This window comes from Lithobates pipiens, unplaced genomic scaffold (genome assembly GCF_037356315.1).
Source record: "Lithobates pipiens isolate NorthernLeopardFrog02 unplaced genomic scaffold, aLitPip1_a1.2 Scaffold_73, whole genome shotgun sequence".
Taxonomy (NCBI): Eukaryota; Metazoa; Chordata; class Amphibia; order Anura; family Ranidae; genus Lithobates; species Lithobates pipiens.
In genome coordinates, this window is record NW_027507896.1 from 1165202 (window position 1) to 1180570 (window position 15369).

At 48.5% G+C, this 15369-nt stretch overlaps 1 protein-coding gene across 1 annotated transcript in view; it reads right to left on the bottom strand.

Annotated features, from left to right (window-relative positions):
• Nucleotides 1–8429: 8429 nt before the first annotated feature.
• The window catches only part of LOC143959408 (disks large homolog 4-like), a gene marked incomplete in the record, with an annotated part of 327564 nt that continues 320624 nt past the window's right edge, over nt 8430–15369 (bottom strand). Inside the window, 1 exon segment of the mRNA XM_077468048.1 lies at nt 8430–9285. Within this exon segment, the coding sequence (XP_077324174.1) occupies nt 9179–9285 (107 nt within the window).

Below are 15369 nucleotides of genomic sequence, written 5' to 3' on the forward strand. Positions count from 1 at the left end.
CAATTGTTACTTTCTTATCTACGGGGATCTCAAACCCCACCATACAAACACAGCTCATTGATTAGACCAGCCCTACAGGGGGGATTGGCTATGCCAGATTTGTAAGAATACTTATAGCTACTTCACTCTTTGGTGTTTGGGGCCAAACTTGAATAAGCCATCCACCATGCAGGAGGCAGTAGTCCTTGGCTCCCTGGGGGCACTCCATCATCTCCTCCTTCGAGGTGTCAAAGCCCCATACCTCTCGTATGAAGACTACCATCAAAGCCTGGTCAGTGGGGCTTAAATGGGCATCACAGGCGCCTGCTACTCTTTCCCCTCAGATCCCACTGTGGAACAACCCGTCTTCGCCCCATATTCCCACAATTCCCCACCCCCCCTGCTGGGCCAATCTCACAATTAATGCCATGGCACATGTAGTTGCTAATAAGGAACTGCTTTCTTTTGATCCTCTCTACCACAAGCTTAGTATCCCGAATATCTACAGGTGCAAATATATAGACGAGTTTCTCTCATGCCTTCCACGGCCAAACATCTTCTTGTTGCTCTCCTTTGGAAGATTTGTGGACCAGCTGTTGAAACCGGCCTTGTCCCTATACCCCCGTGTTCTTCTTCATACCCTTTTCTGGCCTCCAGGAGAAGTGGCAGAGGGATATACCTGATGTACAGTAGATGATGAGGACTGGTCAGATTTCCGGGACTTACCCCCAGGAGAAGTGGCAGAGGGATATACCTGATGTACAGTAGATGACGAGGACTGGTCAGATTTCCGGGACTTACCCCCAGGAGAAGTGGCAGAGGGATATACCTGATGTACAGTAGATGACGAGGACTGGTCAGATTTCCGGGACTTACCCCCAGGAGAAGTGGCAGAGGGATATACCTGATGTACAGTAGATGACGAGGACTGGTCAGATTTCCGGGACTTACCCCCAGGAGAAGTGGCAGAGGGATATACCTGATGTACAGTAGATGACGAGGACTGGTCAGATTTCCGGGACTTACCCCCAGGAGAAGTGGCAGAGGGATATACCTGATGTACAGTAGATGACGAGGACTGGTCAGATTTCCGGGACTTACCCCCAGGAGAAGTGGCAGAGGGATATACCTGATGTACAGTAGATGATGAGGACTGGTCAGATTTCCGGGACTTACCCCCAGGAGAAGTGGCAGAGGGATATACCTGATGTACAGTAGATGATGAGGACTGGTCAGATTTCCGGGACTTACCCCCAGGAGAAGTGGCAGAGGGATATACCTAATGTACCGTAGACAGGGCTGGACTGGGACAGGAATTTGGCCCTGGACTTCATCCAGACCGGCCCACTTACATTTTGAGTGTCCCATCAGCACTCCCTTACATCAGAGTGTCCCATCACCAGCCCCCTTACGAGTGTCCCATCAGCAGCCCCCTTAGATCAGAGTGTCCCATCAGCAGCCCCTTTAGATCAGAGTGTCCCATAAGCAGCCCCCTTACATCAGAGTGTCCCATCAGCAGCCCCCTTACATCAGAGTGTCCCATCAGCAGCCCCCTTACATCAGAGTGGCCCACTGAGCCATCGGCCCACCGGGAAACTCCCGGTAGTCCAAATGGCCAGTACATGCTTGACCGTAGATGATGAGGACTGGTCAGATTTCTGGGACTTACCCCCAGAAGTGGCAGAGGGATATACCTGATGTACAGTAGATGACGAGGACTGGTCAGATTTCTGGGACTTACCCCCAGGAGAAGTGGCAGAGGGATATACCTGATGTACAGTAGATGACGAGGACTGGTCAGATTTCCAGGACTTACCCCCAGGAGAAGTGGCAGAGGGATATACCTGATGTACAGTAGATGATGAGGACTGGTCAGATTTCCGGGACTTACCCCCAGGAGAAGTGGCAGAGGGATATACCTGATGTACAGTAGATGAGGACTGGTCAGATTTCCGGGACTTACCCCCAGGAGAAGTGGCAGAGGGATATACCTGATGTACAGTAGATGAAGAGGACTGGTCAGATTTCCGGGACTTACCCCCAGGAGAAGTGGCAGAGGGATATACCTGATGTACAGTAGATGACGAGGACTGGTCAGATTTCCGGGACTTACCCCCAGGAGAAGTGGCAGAGGGATATACCTGATGTACAGTAGATGATGAGGACTGGTCAGATTTCCGGGACTTACCCCCAGGAGAAGTGGCAGAGGGATATACTTGATGTACAGTAGATGATGAGGACTGGTCAGATTTCCGGGACTTACCCCCAGGAGAAGTGGCAGAGGGATATACCTGATGTACAGTAGATGACGAGGACTGGTCAGATTTCCGGGACTTACCCCCAGGAGAAGTGGCAGAGGGATATACCTGATGTACAGTAGATGACGAGGACTGGTCAGATTTCCGGGACTTACCCCCAGGAGAAGTGGCAGAGGGATATACCTGATGTACAGTAGATGATGGGGACTGGTCAGATTTCCGGGACTTACCCCCAGGAGAAGTGGCAGAGGGATATACCTGATGTACAGTAGATGATGAGGACTGGTCAGATTTCCGGGACTTACCCCCAGGAGAAGTGGCAGAGGGATATACCTGATGTACAGTAGATGATGAGGACTGGTCAGATTTCCGGGACTTACCCCCAGGAGAAGTGGCAGAGGGATATACCTGATGTACAGTAGATGACGAGGACTGGTCAGATTTCCGGGACTTACCCCCAGGAGAAGTGGCAGAGGGATATACCTGATGTACAGAAGATGATGAGGACTGGTCAGATTTCCGGGACTTACCCCCAGGAGAAGTGGCAGAGGGATATACCTGATGTACAGTAGATGATGAGGACTGGTCAGATTTCCGGGACTTACCCCCAGGAGAAGTGGCAGAGGGATATACCTGATGTACAGTAGATGACGAGGACTGGTCAGATTTCCGGGACTTACCCCCAGGAGAAGTGGCAGAGGGATATACCTGATGTACAGTAGATGACGAGGACTGGTCAGATTTCCGGGACTTACCCCCAGGAGAAGTGGCAGAGGGATATACCTGATGTACAGTAGATGATGAGGACTGGTCAGATTTCCGGGACTTACCCCCAGGAGAAGTGGCAGAGGGATATACCTGATGTACAGTAGATGATGAGGACTGGTCAGATTTCCGGGACTTACCCTCACAGGTGGTCTCTGCTATTCTCTAGGGTCTCTGCTAAAAAAAATATATATGAATATTTGGGGGTTCTAAGTCATTTTCTAGCAAAAAATACTGATTTTAACTTGTAAGCGACAAGTGTCAGAAAAAGGTTTAGTCTTTAAAGTTCAACCGAAAACTGGAACTTCTGCTTATCTGATATTCCTCCCCCCTCCGGTGCCACATTTGGCACCTTTTGAAGGGGGGGGAGGGGGTAGCAGGTACGTCCGGTAGACCGGGCCGTGGCGAAGTAAGTCAGCAGCTTGGCCTCCCTCCTCCTCCCTCCCCTTCTGCGGGGCCATTGAGAGAGTGCAAAGCGCTTCACGCATGCTCACTAGGGACCCGTCCGTGAAGTCGAGAGGCTACACCGCCAAGTTTCCTCACCAGCAATGGCGGCGGCACCACCTGACCAGCCGCGGTGCCGAAATCGCTGGACTCCAGGACAGGTAAGTGTCCTAGTGTTAGAAGTCAGTATGTATACAGTATGTGTAGCTGCTGACTTTTCATTTTTAAAGGGGCGCGTGGAACTCCTCTTTAAGTGATTAAACTGCCCTCATCTACAGACAGAGGTTCATTCCTTTGATATAAGAAATGTTACAATGTTTCTCTTTATCTCGCCTGAGCGAGGTTGTGATAAACTTTGCAGGCTGACAGTTTTTTTTTTTTTGACAGCTGTCGGCTTGTGCAGAGAACTCTCTGCACTGAATCGAGGAAATGCTGTGTTAAGATTGCGAGGGGGGGGGGGGAGAGAATCGCAATCTCGATTCTTTAACGATTAATCGTGCAGATCTAGTACAGACCCTCTGCTGAAAGGACTTGTATTTGTATTTGATTGTATCCTGGAATGGGTGGTTGTCACTACCTTGACTTCCAAATTTCAGAACAATGTGGTTGCCTGGTGTTCCTTCCTCAGACCTCATGAGCTTCACCCTGCCCAGTTTTCTCTTATCCAAACTACTCAAACCCACTTCCCATCTCCACAACATCAAGTCTAATCATTGTGTAGTCCCAAGATAAAGACTGGGAGGGATATGTACAGGGAGTGAACACAGGACAACTCCGAAGTTCTGACATGATAAGTCTACAGGACAAAGGCTCCTTCAAATCCTGACCATGGATTATATGAGATGTTAGGGCCCATATAACCTCTCTCAGCAATTCTCCGTCTTTTTTACTAGTGGCCATAACATCAGCAAGTCGGGTCTAAGAACTTGACGGCCTTATTCTTTGTTCTTTATAAAGACCGGGTGGTTTTGAGGCCCCCGAGCCTCCTTTCTCTATAAGGTGGTTTCTTCTTTTCACTTTAATCGGGACGTCTTCCTTCCTTCTCTTTGTTGTGCACCAAAGCTCCACAGAGAGGTGGCTCTACATTAGGGTAGGTGTAGTGCAAGCTTATATCTCCACCACCATCGTGTCCAGCTGAACCTCAGATCCTCGGTTTGCCCCACATCTCCTTCCACCATCTCTTGGAGGATCAGGTAGGTTATCACTAAGGTATCCATGATCCTTGAAGGCTAGGAATCCTCCTATTCCTCCTAAATCTCTTTCAGTGAATGTCTCTTTTTCAGGTCCAGGCGTTGGTGTCTCAGAATTGCAATGCAGCCACCTGGCCCTCCGTTCTCATGCTTGTAAAGGATTGCCAGCTTCGTTGGTAAGGCGATTCAGTCGTTGGAGTTAGGAACCGGACACGCTTATTAGGGCCTGTTGGAATTGTTTAGTGTGGTGCCCACCCTTGGGTTGTATTCCTTGAGGACATGGTCTGGCAAACATTTAGAAGGAGCCGGTGTAGGTAGGCCCACTGGACACTGAAGAATGGGAGGATATTCTCAGCAATGTTGGGCTGGCTTCCCCTAGGTTGTCGGATCGGCTGACCCAACTCTATATTATACACAAGGCATACCTCACGCCGATAAGACTGAGCAAATACCGCACATCACAGCACCCGGGGTGCCCACGCTGTGGGGAACACCCGTGTACATTCTATCACTTAATATGGGCATGCCCGGACGTTCAGGCCTATTGGCTACGCATCATTCAGTTCTTACATGATCACATGGGTTCTCCTTTACAGGTTGACCCCAAAATCTGTCTACTCAGTCTTCTGACCGATACCCGGAACACTCGCTGTCATACCATCTTTCTTCACGAGACCCTGTTTAGTGCTAGGAAACTGATCGCAAGGCTGTGGCTACGTACAGCGCCTCTCACGATTAGAGCATGGATAGCCGAGGTGAATTTATCGCTGCCTCTGAAGAAGGTTATTTACGCACATAGGGGTTGCCCCAACAAGTATAACAGGATCTGGGACAGGTGGCTCGCTAGCCTGGACACCTGTGCGGAGTCAACTTAAAGAAATACATTGAGTGACCTGATGGTGGTTATGGTTTGGAAAATATCTATTGCCCGCAGTCTCAGTTCACTGGGGAAGCCGTCCGGTGGTTGGCGGGGATGGAGGAGTGGTGTGGAGGTACTGATAGTATTGTTTTGGCCTAAATCGATTCAGAGTATGGCCTCCCGGGCGGCCCTGCTCCCCGGGCCCTCCCGGCGGTTGCCTGAGGAGTCTGGGGGGTGGGTTGTCGGGGCGGTCTTGCACGAAGTATGACCAACGAAGCCATAATGTATGTATGTAGACTGTATAACATATGTGAATGTGATTTGATTGCCTTGTTACCCTATGTACATTCTTTGCTGTATGCCCTGTTGTTCTAGTCCACCAATAAACTTGTTGTTCTTTTAAAAAAAAAAAAGAAGGAGCCGGTGTGCTGTGTGATCAAGGACAGTAGAAGTATCCAGGCCTTGATCCTGGGTGGTGGAAAGGAGTATGTGTCCACTCCTGTACACGTAGTCAAGTCAAACATTCTTACAGCAAACAGAAATAATAACATGTGTTCAATTAGACATTGTACAGACTGAGGGGAGCCAATAGGAGATATGTTGAAATGAAAACCAATGTACTATTTGTAGTCTCTGATAACTGGCCAAGGGAGCTGACCGAACACAAAGCCTTATAGTCTAGACAAAAAAGGAGGAATCTGTAATCAGATTAAATATACCTGTTAGGTATTGGTGGCAGCTGTCCTTCTCCCTTCATAGCAAGTATGAATTATAAAAGATCTACATACAATATATTACAGGTCATTACAGAGGACAAGGGGGCACTCTATGTATGCAAGAAAAAAGATATTTAACCTCCACATGCGGAAAGGCTTCTTCACAGTAAAAGCTGTGAAGGTTTGTAAGACTCTCTCGAGAGAGAGCTGGTTCTGGCCAGTTCAAGGTATGTTGTTATTGGTTGAATATGATGGACTGGACTTTTTCAGCCTACATTGTCTTCAGATATACAGTACATCATTTATTAGACTTGTATCAGTTTAATATATTATAAAATATTATGTATCTATAGCCTCTTAGTCTTTAAATGTAAAATAAGCCTCCAGGTGTTCTGGCATTTGCTTTTTCTCTTCTGAGGTTGCTCGGAGCTCCATGGAACGTTCATTCATTGTATTAAATACTTAGGCCTTTGGTGTGTTGTCCAACAAAACTGGTATACCAACAAGTCCACCCATCCTCCTCCACTGGTGTGTAAGCCCACCTACCACGTTTGTTTCCTGCAGGACGCAGAGTGCTAAACATGGGAGGTGAGATGGGAAAAAAAAGAGGACATTTTTCTGCTGTTTTAGATCAATATTGAATCAGGTCATATCAGTGGGTGGGGCTGAAGGTCATATCGGTGGGGGGGGCTGAAGGTCATATCGGTGGAGAGGGGTCTGAGGGTCATATCGGTGGAGAGGGGGGCTGAAGGTCATATCGGTGGAGAGGGGGCTGAGGGTCATATCGGTGGAGAGGGGGCTGAGGGTCATATCGGTGGAGAGGGGGCTAAGGGTCATATCGGTGGAGAGGGGGGCTCAAAGTCATATCGGTGGAGAGGGAGGGGGGCTGAAGGTCATATAGGTGGAGGGGGGAGGCTAAAGGTCATATCGGTGGAGGGGGGGCTGAGGGTCATATCGGTGGAGAGGGGGTGCTGAAGGTCATAGCGGGGGAGAGGGGGGGGCTGAAGGTCATAGCGGTGGAGAGGGGGGCTGAAGGTCATAGCGGTGGAGGGGTGAGGGTCGAAGGTCATATCAGTGGAGAGGGAGGGGGGCTGAAGGTCATATCGGTGGAGGGGGGGGGGCTGAGAGTCATATCGGTGGAGAGGGGGCTAAGGGTCATATCTGTGGAGGGGGGGCTGAGGGTCATATCGGCGGAGAGGGGACTAAGGGTCATATCGGTGGAGGGGGGGGCTGAAGGTCATATCGGTGGAGAGGGGGAGGTTAAGGTCATATCGGTGGAGAAGGGAGGCTGAAGGTCATATCGGTGGAGGGTGGGGGCTGAAGATCATATCGGTGGAGGGGGGGCTGAAGGTCATATCGGTGGAGGGTCGAAGGTCATATCGGTGGAGAGGGGGGCTGAAGGTCATATCGGTGGAGGGGGGGCTGAGGGTCAAATCGGTGGTTGGGGGGCTAAGGGTCATATCGGTGGAGAGGGGGGCTGAAGGTCATATCGGTGGAGAGGGGGGGCTGAAGGTCATATTGGTGAAGGGGGGGCTGAAGGTCATATTGGTGGAGAGGGGGCTAAGGGTCATATAGGTGGGGGGGGGGGGTCTGAAGGTCATATCGGTGGAGAGGGGGTCTGAAGGTCATATCGGTGGAGGGGGAGGTTAAAGTCATATTGGTGGAGAGGGTGGCTGAAGGTCATATCGGTGGAGAGGGGGGGCTGAAGGTCATATCGGTGGAGAGAGGTTCTGAAGGTCGTAGTGGTGGAGAGGAGGGGGCTGAGGGTCATATTGGTGCAGAGGGGGCTGAGGGTCATATTGGTGGAGGGGGGGGGCTAAGAGTCATATCGGTGGAGAGGGGTTCTGAAGGTCATAGCGGTGGAGAAGGGGGGCTGAGGGTCATATCGGTGGAGAGGGGGGGTTGAGGGTCATATCGGTAGAGGGGGGGGGGCTGAGGGTCATATCGGTGGAGAGGGGGCTAAGGGTCATATCGGTGGAGAGGGGGCTGAGGAACATATCGGTAGAGAGGGGTTCTGAAGGTCATAGCGGTGGAGAGGGGGGGGGGGCTGAGGGTCATATCGGTGAAGAGGGGGGCTTAAGGTCATATTGGTGGAGAGGTGGATTGAGGGTCATCGGTGGAGGGTAGGCTGTTTGGTTGAGTGTTTTTTTTTTGGACAGAATATGGCATATACAACAGAATTTTCTAAAATGGCACCACGCTACACAGAGACAGCAAATAAATATATAACATTTTATTTATCCACATAAAATAGTTTTATCTTTATTACTGTACTGTATGTAACCCTCCGCCTGCCTGAGCCCCACAGAGCTCCGCCCTTTCATCCCGCGTTCTGACGAGAGTACCAGCAGTGCTTCCTGGTCAGTCTCTCTCCTGTCCGAGCCCCGAAGAGCTTTGAACACCCCTCCATGGCTTTGTTTTAGACCTAAGGAGACATCCATGAATCTACTACCCCTTACAAGGGGAGTTATAGTTCATATTGCCCCAAACTGTAAGGGCATGTGCGTGGGGATGGGGGGAATTTTTTTTTCCAGAATCCCCCCTTCCAGTATAAGACGCATGCACAAGATTAACGCAGACAGCGAGATAAAAAAACCAGGACTAAAAGTCTCTTTATACAACAGGCTCCACCCACTCTATTAGGTGGGACTGCAGGATCCAAACCAACTGCACTCAGCAGGGGCTGGACCACAAGGAAACCACTCCCACGAGGAGCCATGAAAACCAGAGGAGCGCCGGATTGTGGTCTATATGAGTTTTGTGCATGTATAAAATACACACGTAAAAACATATAAACACAAACATAATGGCCTCCTGATATGTAAGAGGATGTGACATAAGGCCCTCCAGGGAGGGGAGGCCATCAGAAGCCAGGAAGTGCCTTATTGCCTCCACATTTACAAAGCTCCAGGAGAGAGCAGTCTCCACTCATGGACATCATGCTGAGGGTGAAGGAAGAAGTTGGTTTTAAAGTCTTTCACGAGAAGGAACCCAGATGTAGGGTCCTGACAGATCCTCGATGATCCCTTTTATTTTATGGTAGACCTCTTCAAAGCTGTCTCCCTCGACCACCGCTGAAGGGAAGAACGAGAGGACATCCAAGGAGCAGAAAGGAAAAGAAGAGAGAGAAAAGATGGTTAGCAGTCACTTCAATCTCATTACATTTAAAGCATTTTCTGGTGGCCACACACAGACTAGACTTTTCTGGGCCTAGGGGTAGTAGACATTTTTGGTGAACTAAAGTTATTGATAAACACTTGTGCAATGGTCACTGGGGGGCGCTCTTCAGCAGTGCCCACAGTAGGCCCAGGCCCCCTCCCCAGGAGAGAGAAGACAATGATATGTGATTACTTTGAATATATATATATATATGAGCCCTTCCTGTAACATGTTTATTACCTGGTGATCCTGACAGAAAGTCTGTTATTTGTCAACTTTCTTTAAAAGCCCAGCTAGAGGGTTAAGACAAATCATTTAACTTTGACAGTGGTGCTCACAATGGTCAGCGAGTTCAAACCTTTATACCAAAGGAAAACAAAGAATGAATGAATGGGGCTTTATATGAGGTGTGGGCGGCGGTGTATATTATTTTTTATATTTGTGTTTTTTTTTTTTACAGATATATGAGAGAGACATACAGAGATATGCTTCTGAAGAGTGGAATAAATCCTCGAAACGCGTAGGCCTTAACTGATGCATCTCAGGCTTTATATGAGGTGTGGGCGGCGGTGTATATTATTTTTTATATTTGTGTTTTTTTTTTTACAGATATATGAGAGAGACATACAGAGATATGCTTCTGAAGAGTGGAATAAATCCTCGAAACGCGTAGGCCTTAACTGATGCATCTCAGATCTATATAGAGAGATTGTATGTTTCTACTCTACTGTTTCTGAGGTGGTCCGTGTCATCTAGGATGGTTGTTTATAGATTCATCCTACAATACAGCGGTCATATGTCTATAATACAATGTATTATCTCGATGCAGCGGTCATATATCTATTATGCAATGTATTATCTCGATGCAGCGGTCATATATCTATTATACAATGTATTATCTCGATGCAGCGGTCATATATCTATTATACAATGTATTATCTCGATGCAGCAGTCATATATTTATTATACAATGTATTATCTCGATGCAGCGGTCATATATCTATTATGCAATGTATTATCTCAATGCAGCAGTCATATATCGATTATACAATGTATTATCTCGATGCAGTGGTTATATATCGATTATACAATGTATTATCTCAATGCAGCAGTCATATATCTATTATACAATGTATTATCTCGATGCAGCGGTCATGTGTCTATTATACAATGTATTATCTCGATGCAGCGGTCATATGTCTATTATACAATGTATTATCTCGATGCAGCGGTCATGTGTCTATTATACAATGTATTATCTCGATGCAGCGGTCATGTGTCTATTATACAATGTATTATCTCGATGCAGCGGTCATATATCTATTATGCAATGTATTATCTCGATGCAGCGGTCATATATCTATTATACAATGTATTATCTCGATGCAGCGGTCATATATCTATTATACAATGTATTATCTCGATGCAGCAGTCATATATTTATTATACAATGTATTATCTCGATGCAGCGGTCATATATCTATTATGCAATGTATTATCTCAATGCAGCAGTCATATATCGATTATACAATGTATTATCTCGATGCAGTGGTTATATATCGATTATACAATGTATTATCTCAATGCAGCAGTCATATATCTATTATACAATGTATTATCTCGATGCAGCGGTCATATGTCTATTATACAATGTATTATCTCGATGCAGCGGTCATGTGTCTATTATACAATGTATTATCTCGATGCAGCGGTCATGTGTCTATTATACAATGTATTATCTCGATGCAGCGGTCATGTGTCTATTATGCAATGTATTATCTCGATGCAGCGGTCATATATCTATTATACAATGTATTATCTCGATGCAGCGGTCATGTGTCTATTATACAATGTATTATCTCGATGCAGCGGTCATATGTCTATTATACAATGTATTATCTCGATGCAGCGGTTATATATCGATTATACAATGTATTATCTCGATGCAGCAGTCATATATCTATTATACAATGTATTATCTCAATGCAGCGGTCATATATCTATTATGCAATGTATTATCTCGATGCAGCGGTCATATATCTATTATACAATGTATTATCTTGATGCAGTGGTTATATATCGATTATACAATGTATTATCTCGATGCAGCAGTCATATATCTATTATACAATGTATTATCTCAATGCAGTGGTTATATATCGATTATACAATGTATTATCTCGATGCAGCAGTCATATATCTATTATACAATGTATTATCTCAATGCAGCGGTCATATATCGATTATACAATGTATTATCTTGATGCAGCAGTCATATATCGATTATACAATGTATCAGTTTGTTGTTGTTGCCAGTTTTACATACAATGTTTGTTACATGTTGTCAATATGAGAGCAAAGACTGTAGCTATTAAACATGCGGATCATTTCTGATATGTGCCATCTCAATAAAATCTCTAAATATGACGGCAAAGTGATCTCTTCTATGGGCATCCCACATACCCCTTTCCCCAATCAACCAAACAAAGCAAATGACTGCTCGATATATATATATATATATATATATGGGAGTCTGGCAGCAGGGTGATATGGTGGATGTTTGTTTCTAGTGGCAACTACACGGTTAATCTGCTGGTCGTCGCCCCTAGCAACCGCCAAAAAGCCAGGGTTGACTTTGCCTGTTTTGTGAAGTTTGAGGTACAATGAGGAAAGGACTATGTTTGCTTTCAAAATTTACTTTTGCCACATGCCGTTGCCCATAGCAACCAAAGTTGTCTCCAAGTGTTGCCGCCCATAGCAACTGGTCAGGATCAGCGCTGCCATCACGCCCCTGCACTCAGTGAACACTCATTACCGCGATAAGCCCTGCAACCAGTGACTGTAACCGCAGCGAGAGAGCGAGCGGGCTCCGGATTACAAATATGCCCAGCGCCCTGCCTGGCGCGGGCATTGTTCACTGCATTGCAGAGAGGGAAAAAAATGACTTTATTCATCGTGCTTAACACAGTAAAAGGAGTTGTGGATATCTGCTGTTGCCCTTAGTAACAGAAGGCAACGAGGGGGAGTCTATGACGGGATGGTGTGCGGTCGTTCTCACACAGGAGGATATCACAGGAGAGATTTTACTATGTTAATGGTGATCGTTGTAGTTTTCCTGCTTTCACCTCCAGCTTCTGTGACGCAGTTTTAAAACGAAACCTGGACAGTGCCTGCAATTCCTCAGCGCCTGCCACCAGGTGTCACTACAGCGCACACTGCCTGAAGTCTGGTTACAGTTCCTCGCACGCTGAACCAACAAGCGCGTGGGCGGAGTCACACCCCAGCGGAGGACCGCGAGGAGATCAGCGTGCTGTGCACCAGACACGAGGCGGAGGAAGATGGCGGAGGGTGATTGGAGGATGCCCGCTGTACAGCTATGATCTGAAATGCAGGACCGGGTGCTAGTAGACACCGGCATCCATCTGGAGCTCTGTGGAGGACTTGCCTTGGGGTGATTGGAGGAGTAGAGCGGTTGTGCATGCTGTGCCCCAAGAGCCACATACCCACGAGCGGAGTCAATGCCTGGGCCCGGTGCGGTCACTGTGGGGAGCCACTAACCCGCTTAAGGCCGTTGCAGCGGGAATCAAGATATTATCCGCTCACAGGACTATGCATGCTGCAACCGCAGGAAATTCGGAAAGGCCGGAGAGGGCAGAGGATCACCTGCCAGTGATGGAGGAGAGTTGACATCAGGTATGTCCACTTCAGAGGTTCCGGGACATATGGGATGAAGAGACTGCTGTAGAGACCCGTGGCCCGGAGGTTGCAGGAGTCAGTGTGCAGCCTCCGGTTATTATCCCTGAAGAGCCGGCGCCAAGTAAGACCCTTGCTGTACCCATCAAGAGGAAGCCCATTCTGCAGGAGGGAGTACCTTCAGGTGAGCTGGATGAGGTGAGCGAGGGCCAGGTCATAGACTGGGGTTGGAGAGGTTTGGATCAGTGGAGAAGCTGTTCTCATGGTCTTCCCCAGAGGAGGGCTCCAGTGAGGAGGAGTGGGAGACCAGAGATTCCCCATCCATAGATACCCCATCCGAAACAATGGAAGAACCAATGGAGGAACCACAATCCCCAGGATGGACCTCAGTACAAGCCAGCAGACATTTCATTAATCAGCCATCCACTTCCCATACCAGGGCACCCACATACAGGCAGTGGGTCATCAAGGCCCCAGATGCCTGTGTCCTGCCTGGAAGAGGAAAATTGAAGAGTTACCCCGACTCCAGCGGAAGGTACAAAGGAGGGTTGCCTTGGAGTGGGGCTTAGATTACCCTTATGTCCCAGCCCAAACCATGGACGTCATTGAAGACTCACAGGAACAGTGGGAAGATAACCTGGTTTGGGGCTTCTTGTATGTGCACAAGCCTCTCCGGGTGCCGGAATGCGAGGTCTGGGCCTGGTTTAAAGATATCCAACAAGAATGGAAATTGTGCCGTGCCATACACCGAGATGGAGTCCTGGTTGTAAAGGTGGGTCAGCCTACTAGGAGCCACTCGGTTCCCGTCAGAGAAGGCGATAACCGGAAGAGGTTGCCGGATCCACATTTTTATATGTAGGAGGACTGCTGCATAGCCCATATTAAAGCGGCCACAAGGACTGGCAGGGTAGGGCAGGGCAGGGCAGGGCAGGGCAGGACAGGGCAGGACAGGGCAGGACAGGACAGGGCAGGGCAGGACAGGGCAGGGCAGGGCAGGACAGGGCAGGGCAGGACAGGGCAGGGCAGGACAGGGCAGGGCAGGGCAGGGCCGGGCAGGGCCGGGCAGGGCAGGGCAGGGCAGGGCAGGACAGGACAGGGCAGGGCAGGACAGGGCAGGGCAGGGCAGGGCAGGGCAGGGCAGGGCAGGGCAGGACAGGGCAGGGCAGGGCAGGGCAGGGCCTGTGTGGTTTTTCTTCACTGACAACATTTCTTGCAGGCACAGCCTTTGCCCCCTCTCAGGGTGCCTGATAGGAGGAGATGTGTATCATGGACACCAGGGTGTACTGTTCCTGCCAAACCTTTTTTTTTTTTTTGCTACCTAATTTTCGGGAGGTGCCCCTCCACCCCAGGGGCAATTAGAAGGTTTCATTGTTCATCGGCATGTATGTTTGGACTGTGCCCATCAGGAGGTCCCCTTAGATCCCTCCTGAGGGAGTGACAGAGAAACAGGGAAAGACATGCCACCCTTTGTAAAGTTTAAGGAGCGGGTTTCTTTCACCACGTGGAGGATTGTAACCCCCTCTGCCTGGTGAACGACTTGTAAAGGTAGGTTGTATGCTGTTTGTGTCTTCTTTTTAGGAACGCCAGGGATGTGACGGCTGTCCATCTCCACCGCGGGAACAGATGAAGACCTGTGATAGGCAGAGTATTCTTCCCAAGAGAGTAATGCTCTGCCTCCACTTGTATGTATCTAGCTGCAGGGATTTGTAGTAAGGATGTGTATAAAATGTGCAATGTACATACATGATCCGATTGTACATACATGATCAGATTGTACATATTATACAAAACCCCTGTCCAAGTTTTCAGCCTTTCCCCCATCCAACCTAATAATATGGGATGCCTTTACTCCTGGGCTCTGAAGGAGTTTTTGGAAACGTATTTTTCCACAGCTGAGGACAGCTATGATTTTGGTGGTGGGGGGGGGGGGGGGGTGAATGTAGCACCCTTTACCAATAGGTATGGGTTAGTATAGGATTTTTACTAGGGAGACTGTTAGTACAGGTAAATTTACGCAGGCCTATGCTCTGAGCTAGGCCTATCTGTTTTCATCTGGGGGGCTGGGAGTGGTTAGTGTAGCAGTGGGTGCGGCCACATGTGCTCTGGTTCTGAGGCGCCTCCCCTGCTTCCAGGGAGAATGTTCTGGAAGAAAGGCAGCTCATGTGGGAGCCCTGACCAATCCCCAACTGGTATTGGCAGGGGGCAGGCCTCCTATATAAGCTGAGGTAACATGCCACTGGGGGGGTAGTTGTCGGGCGGGTGAATCGAAGAATGGAATACTAGACAGCAGCAGGAGGGCACCCATC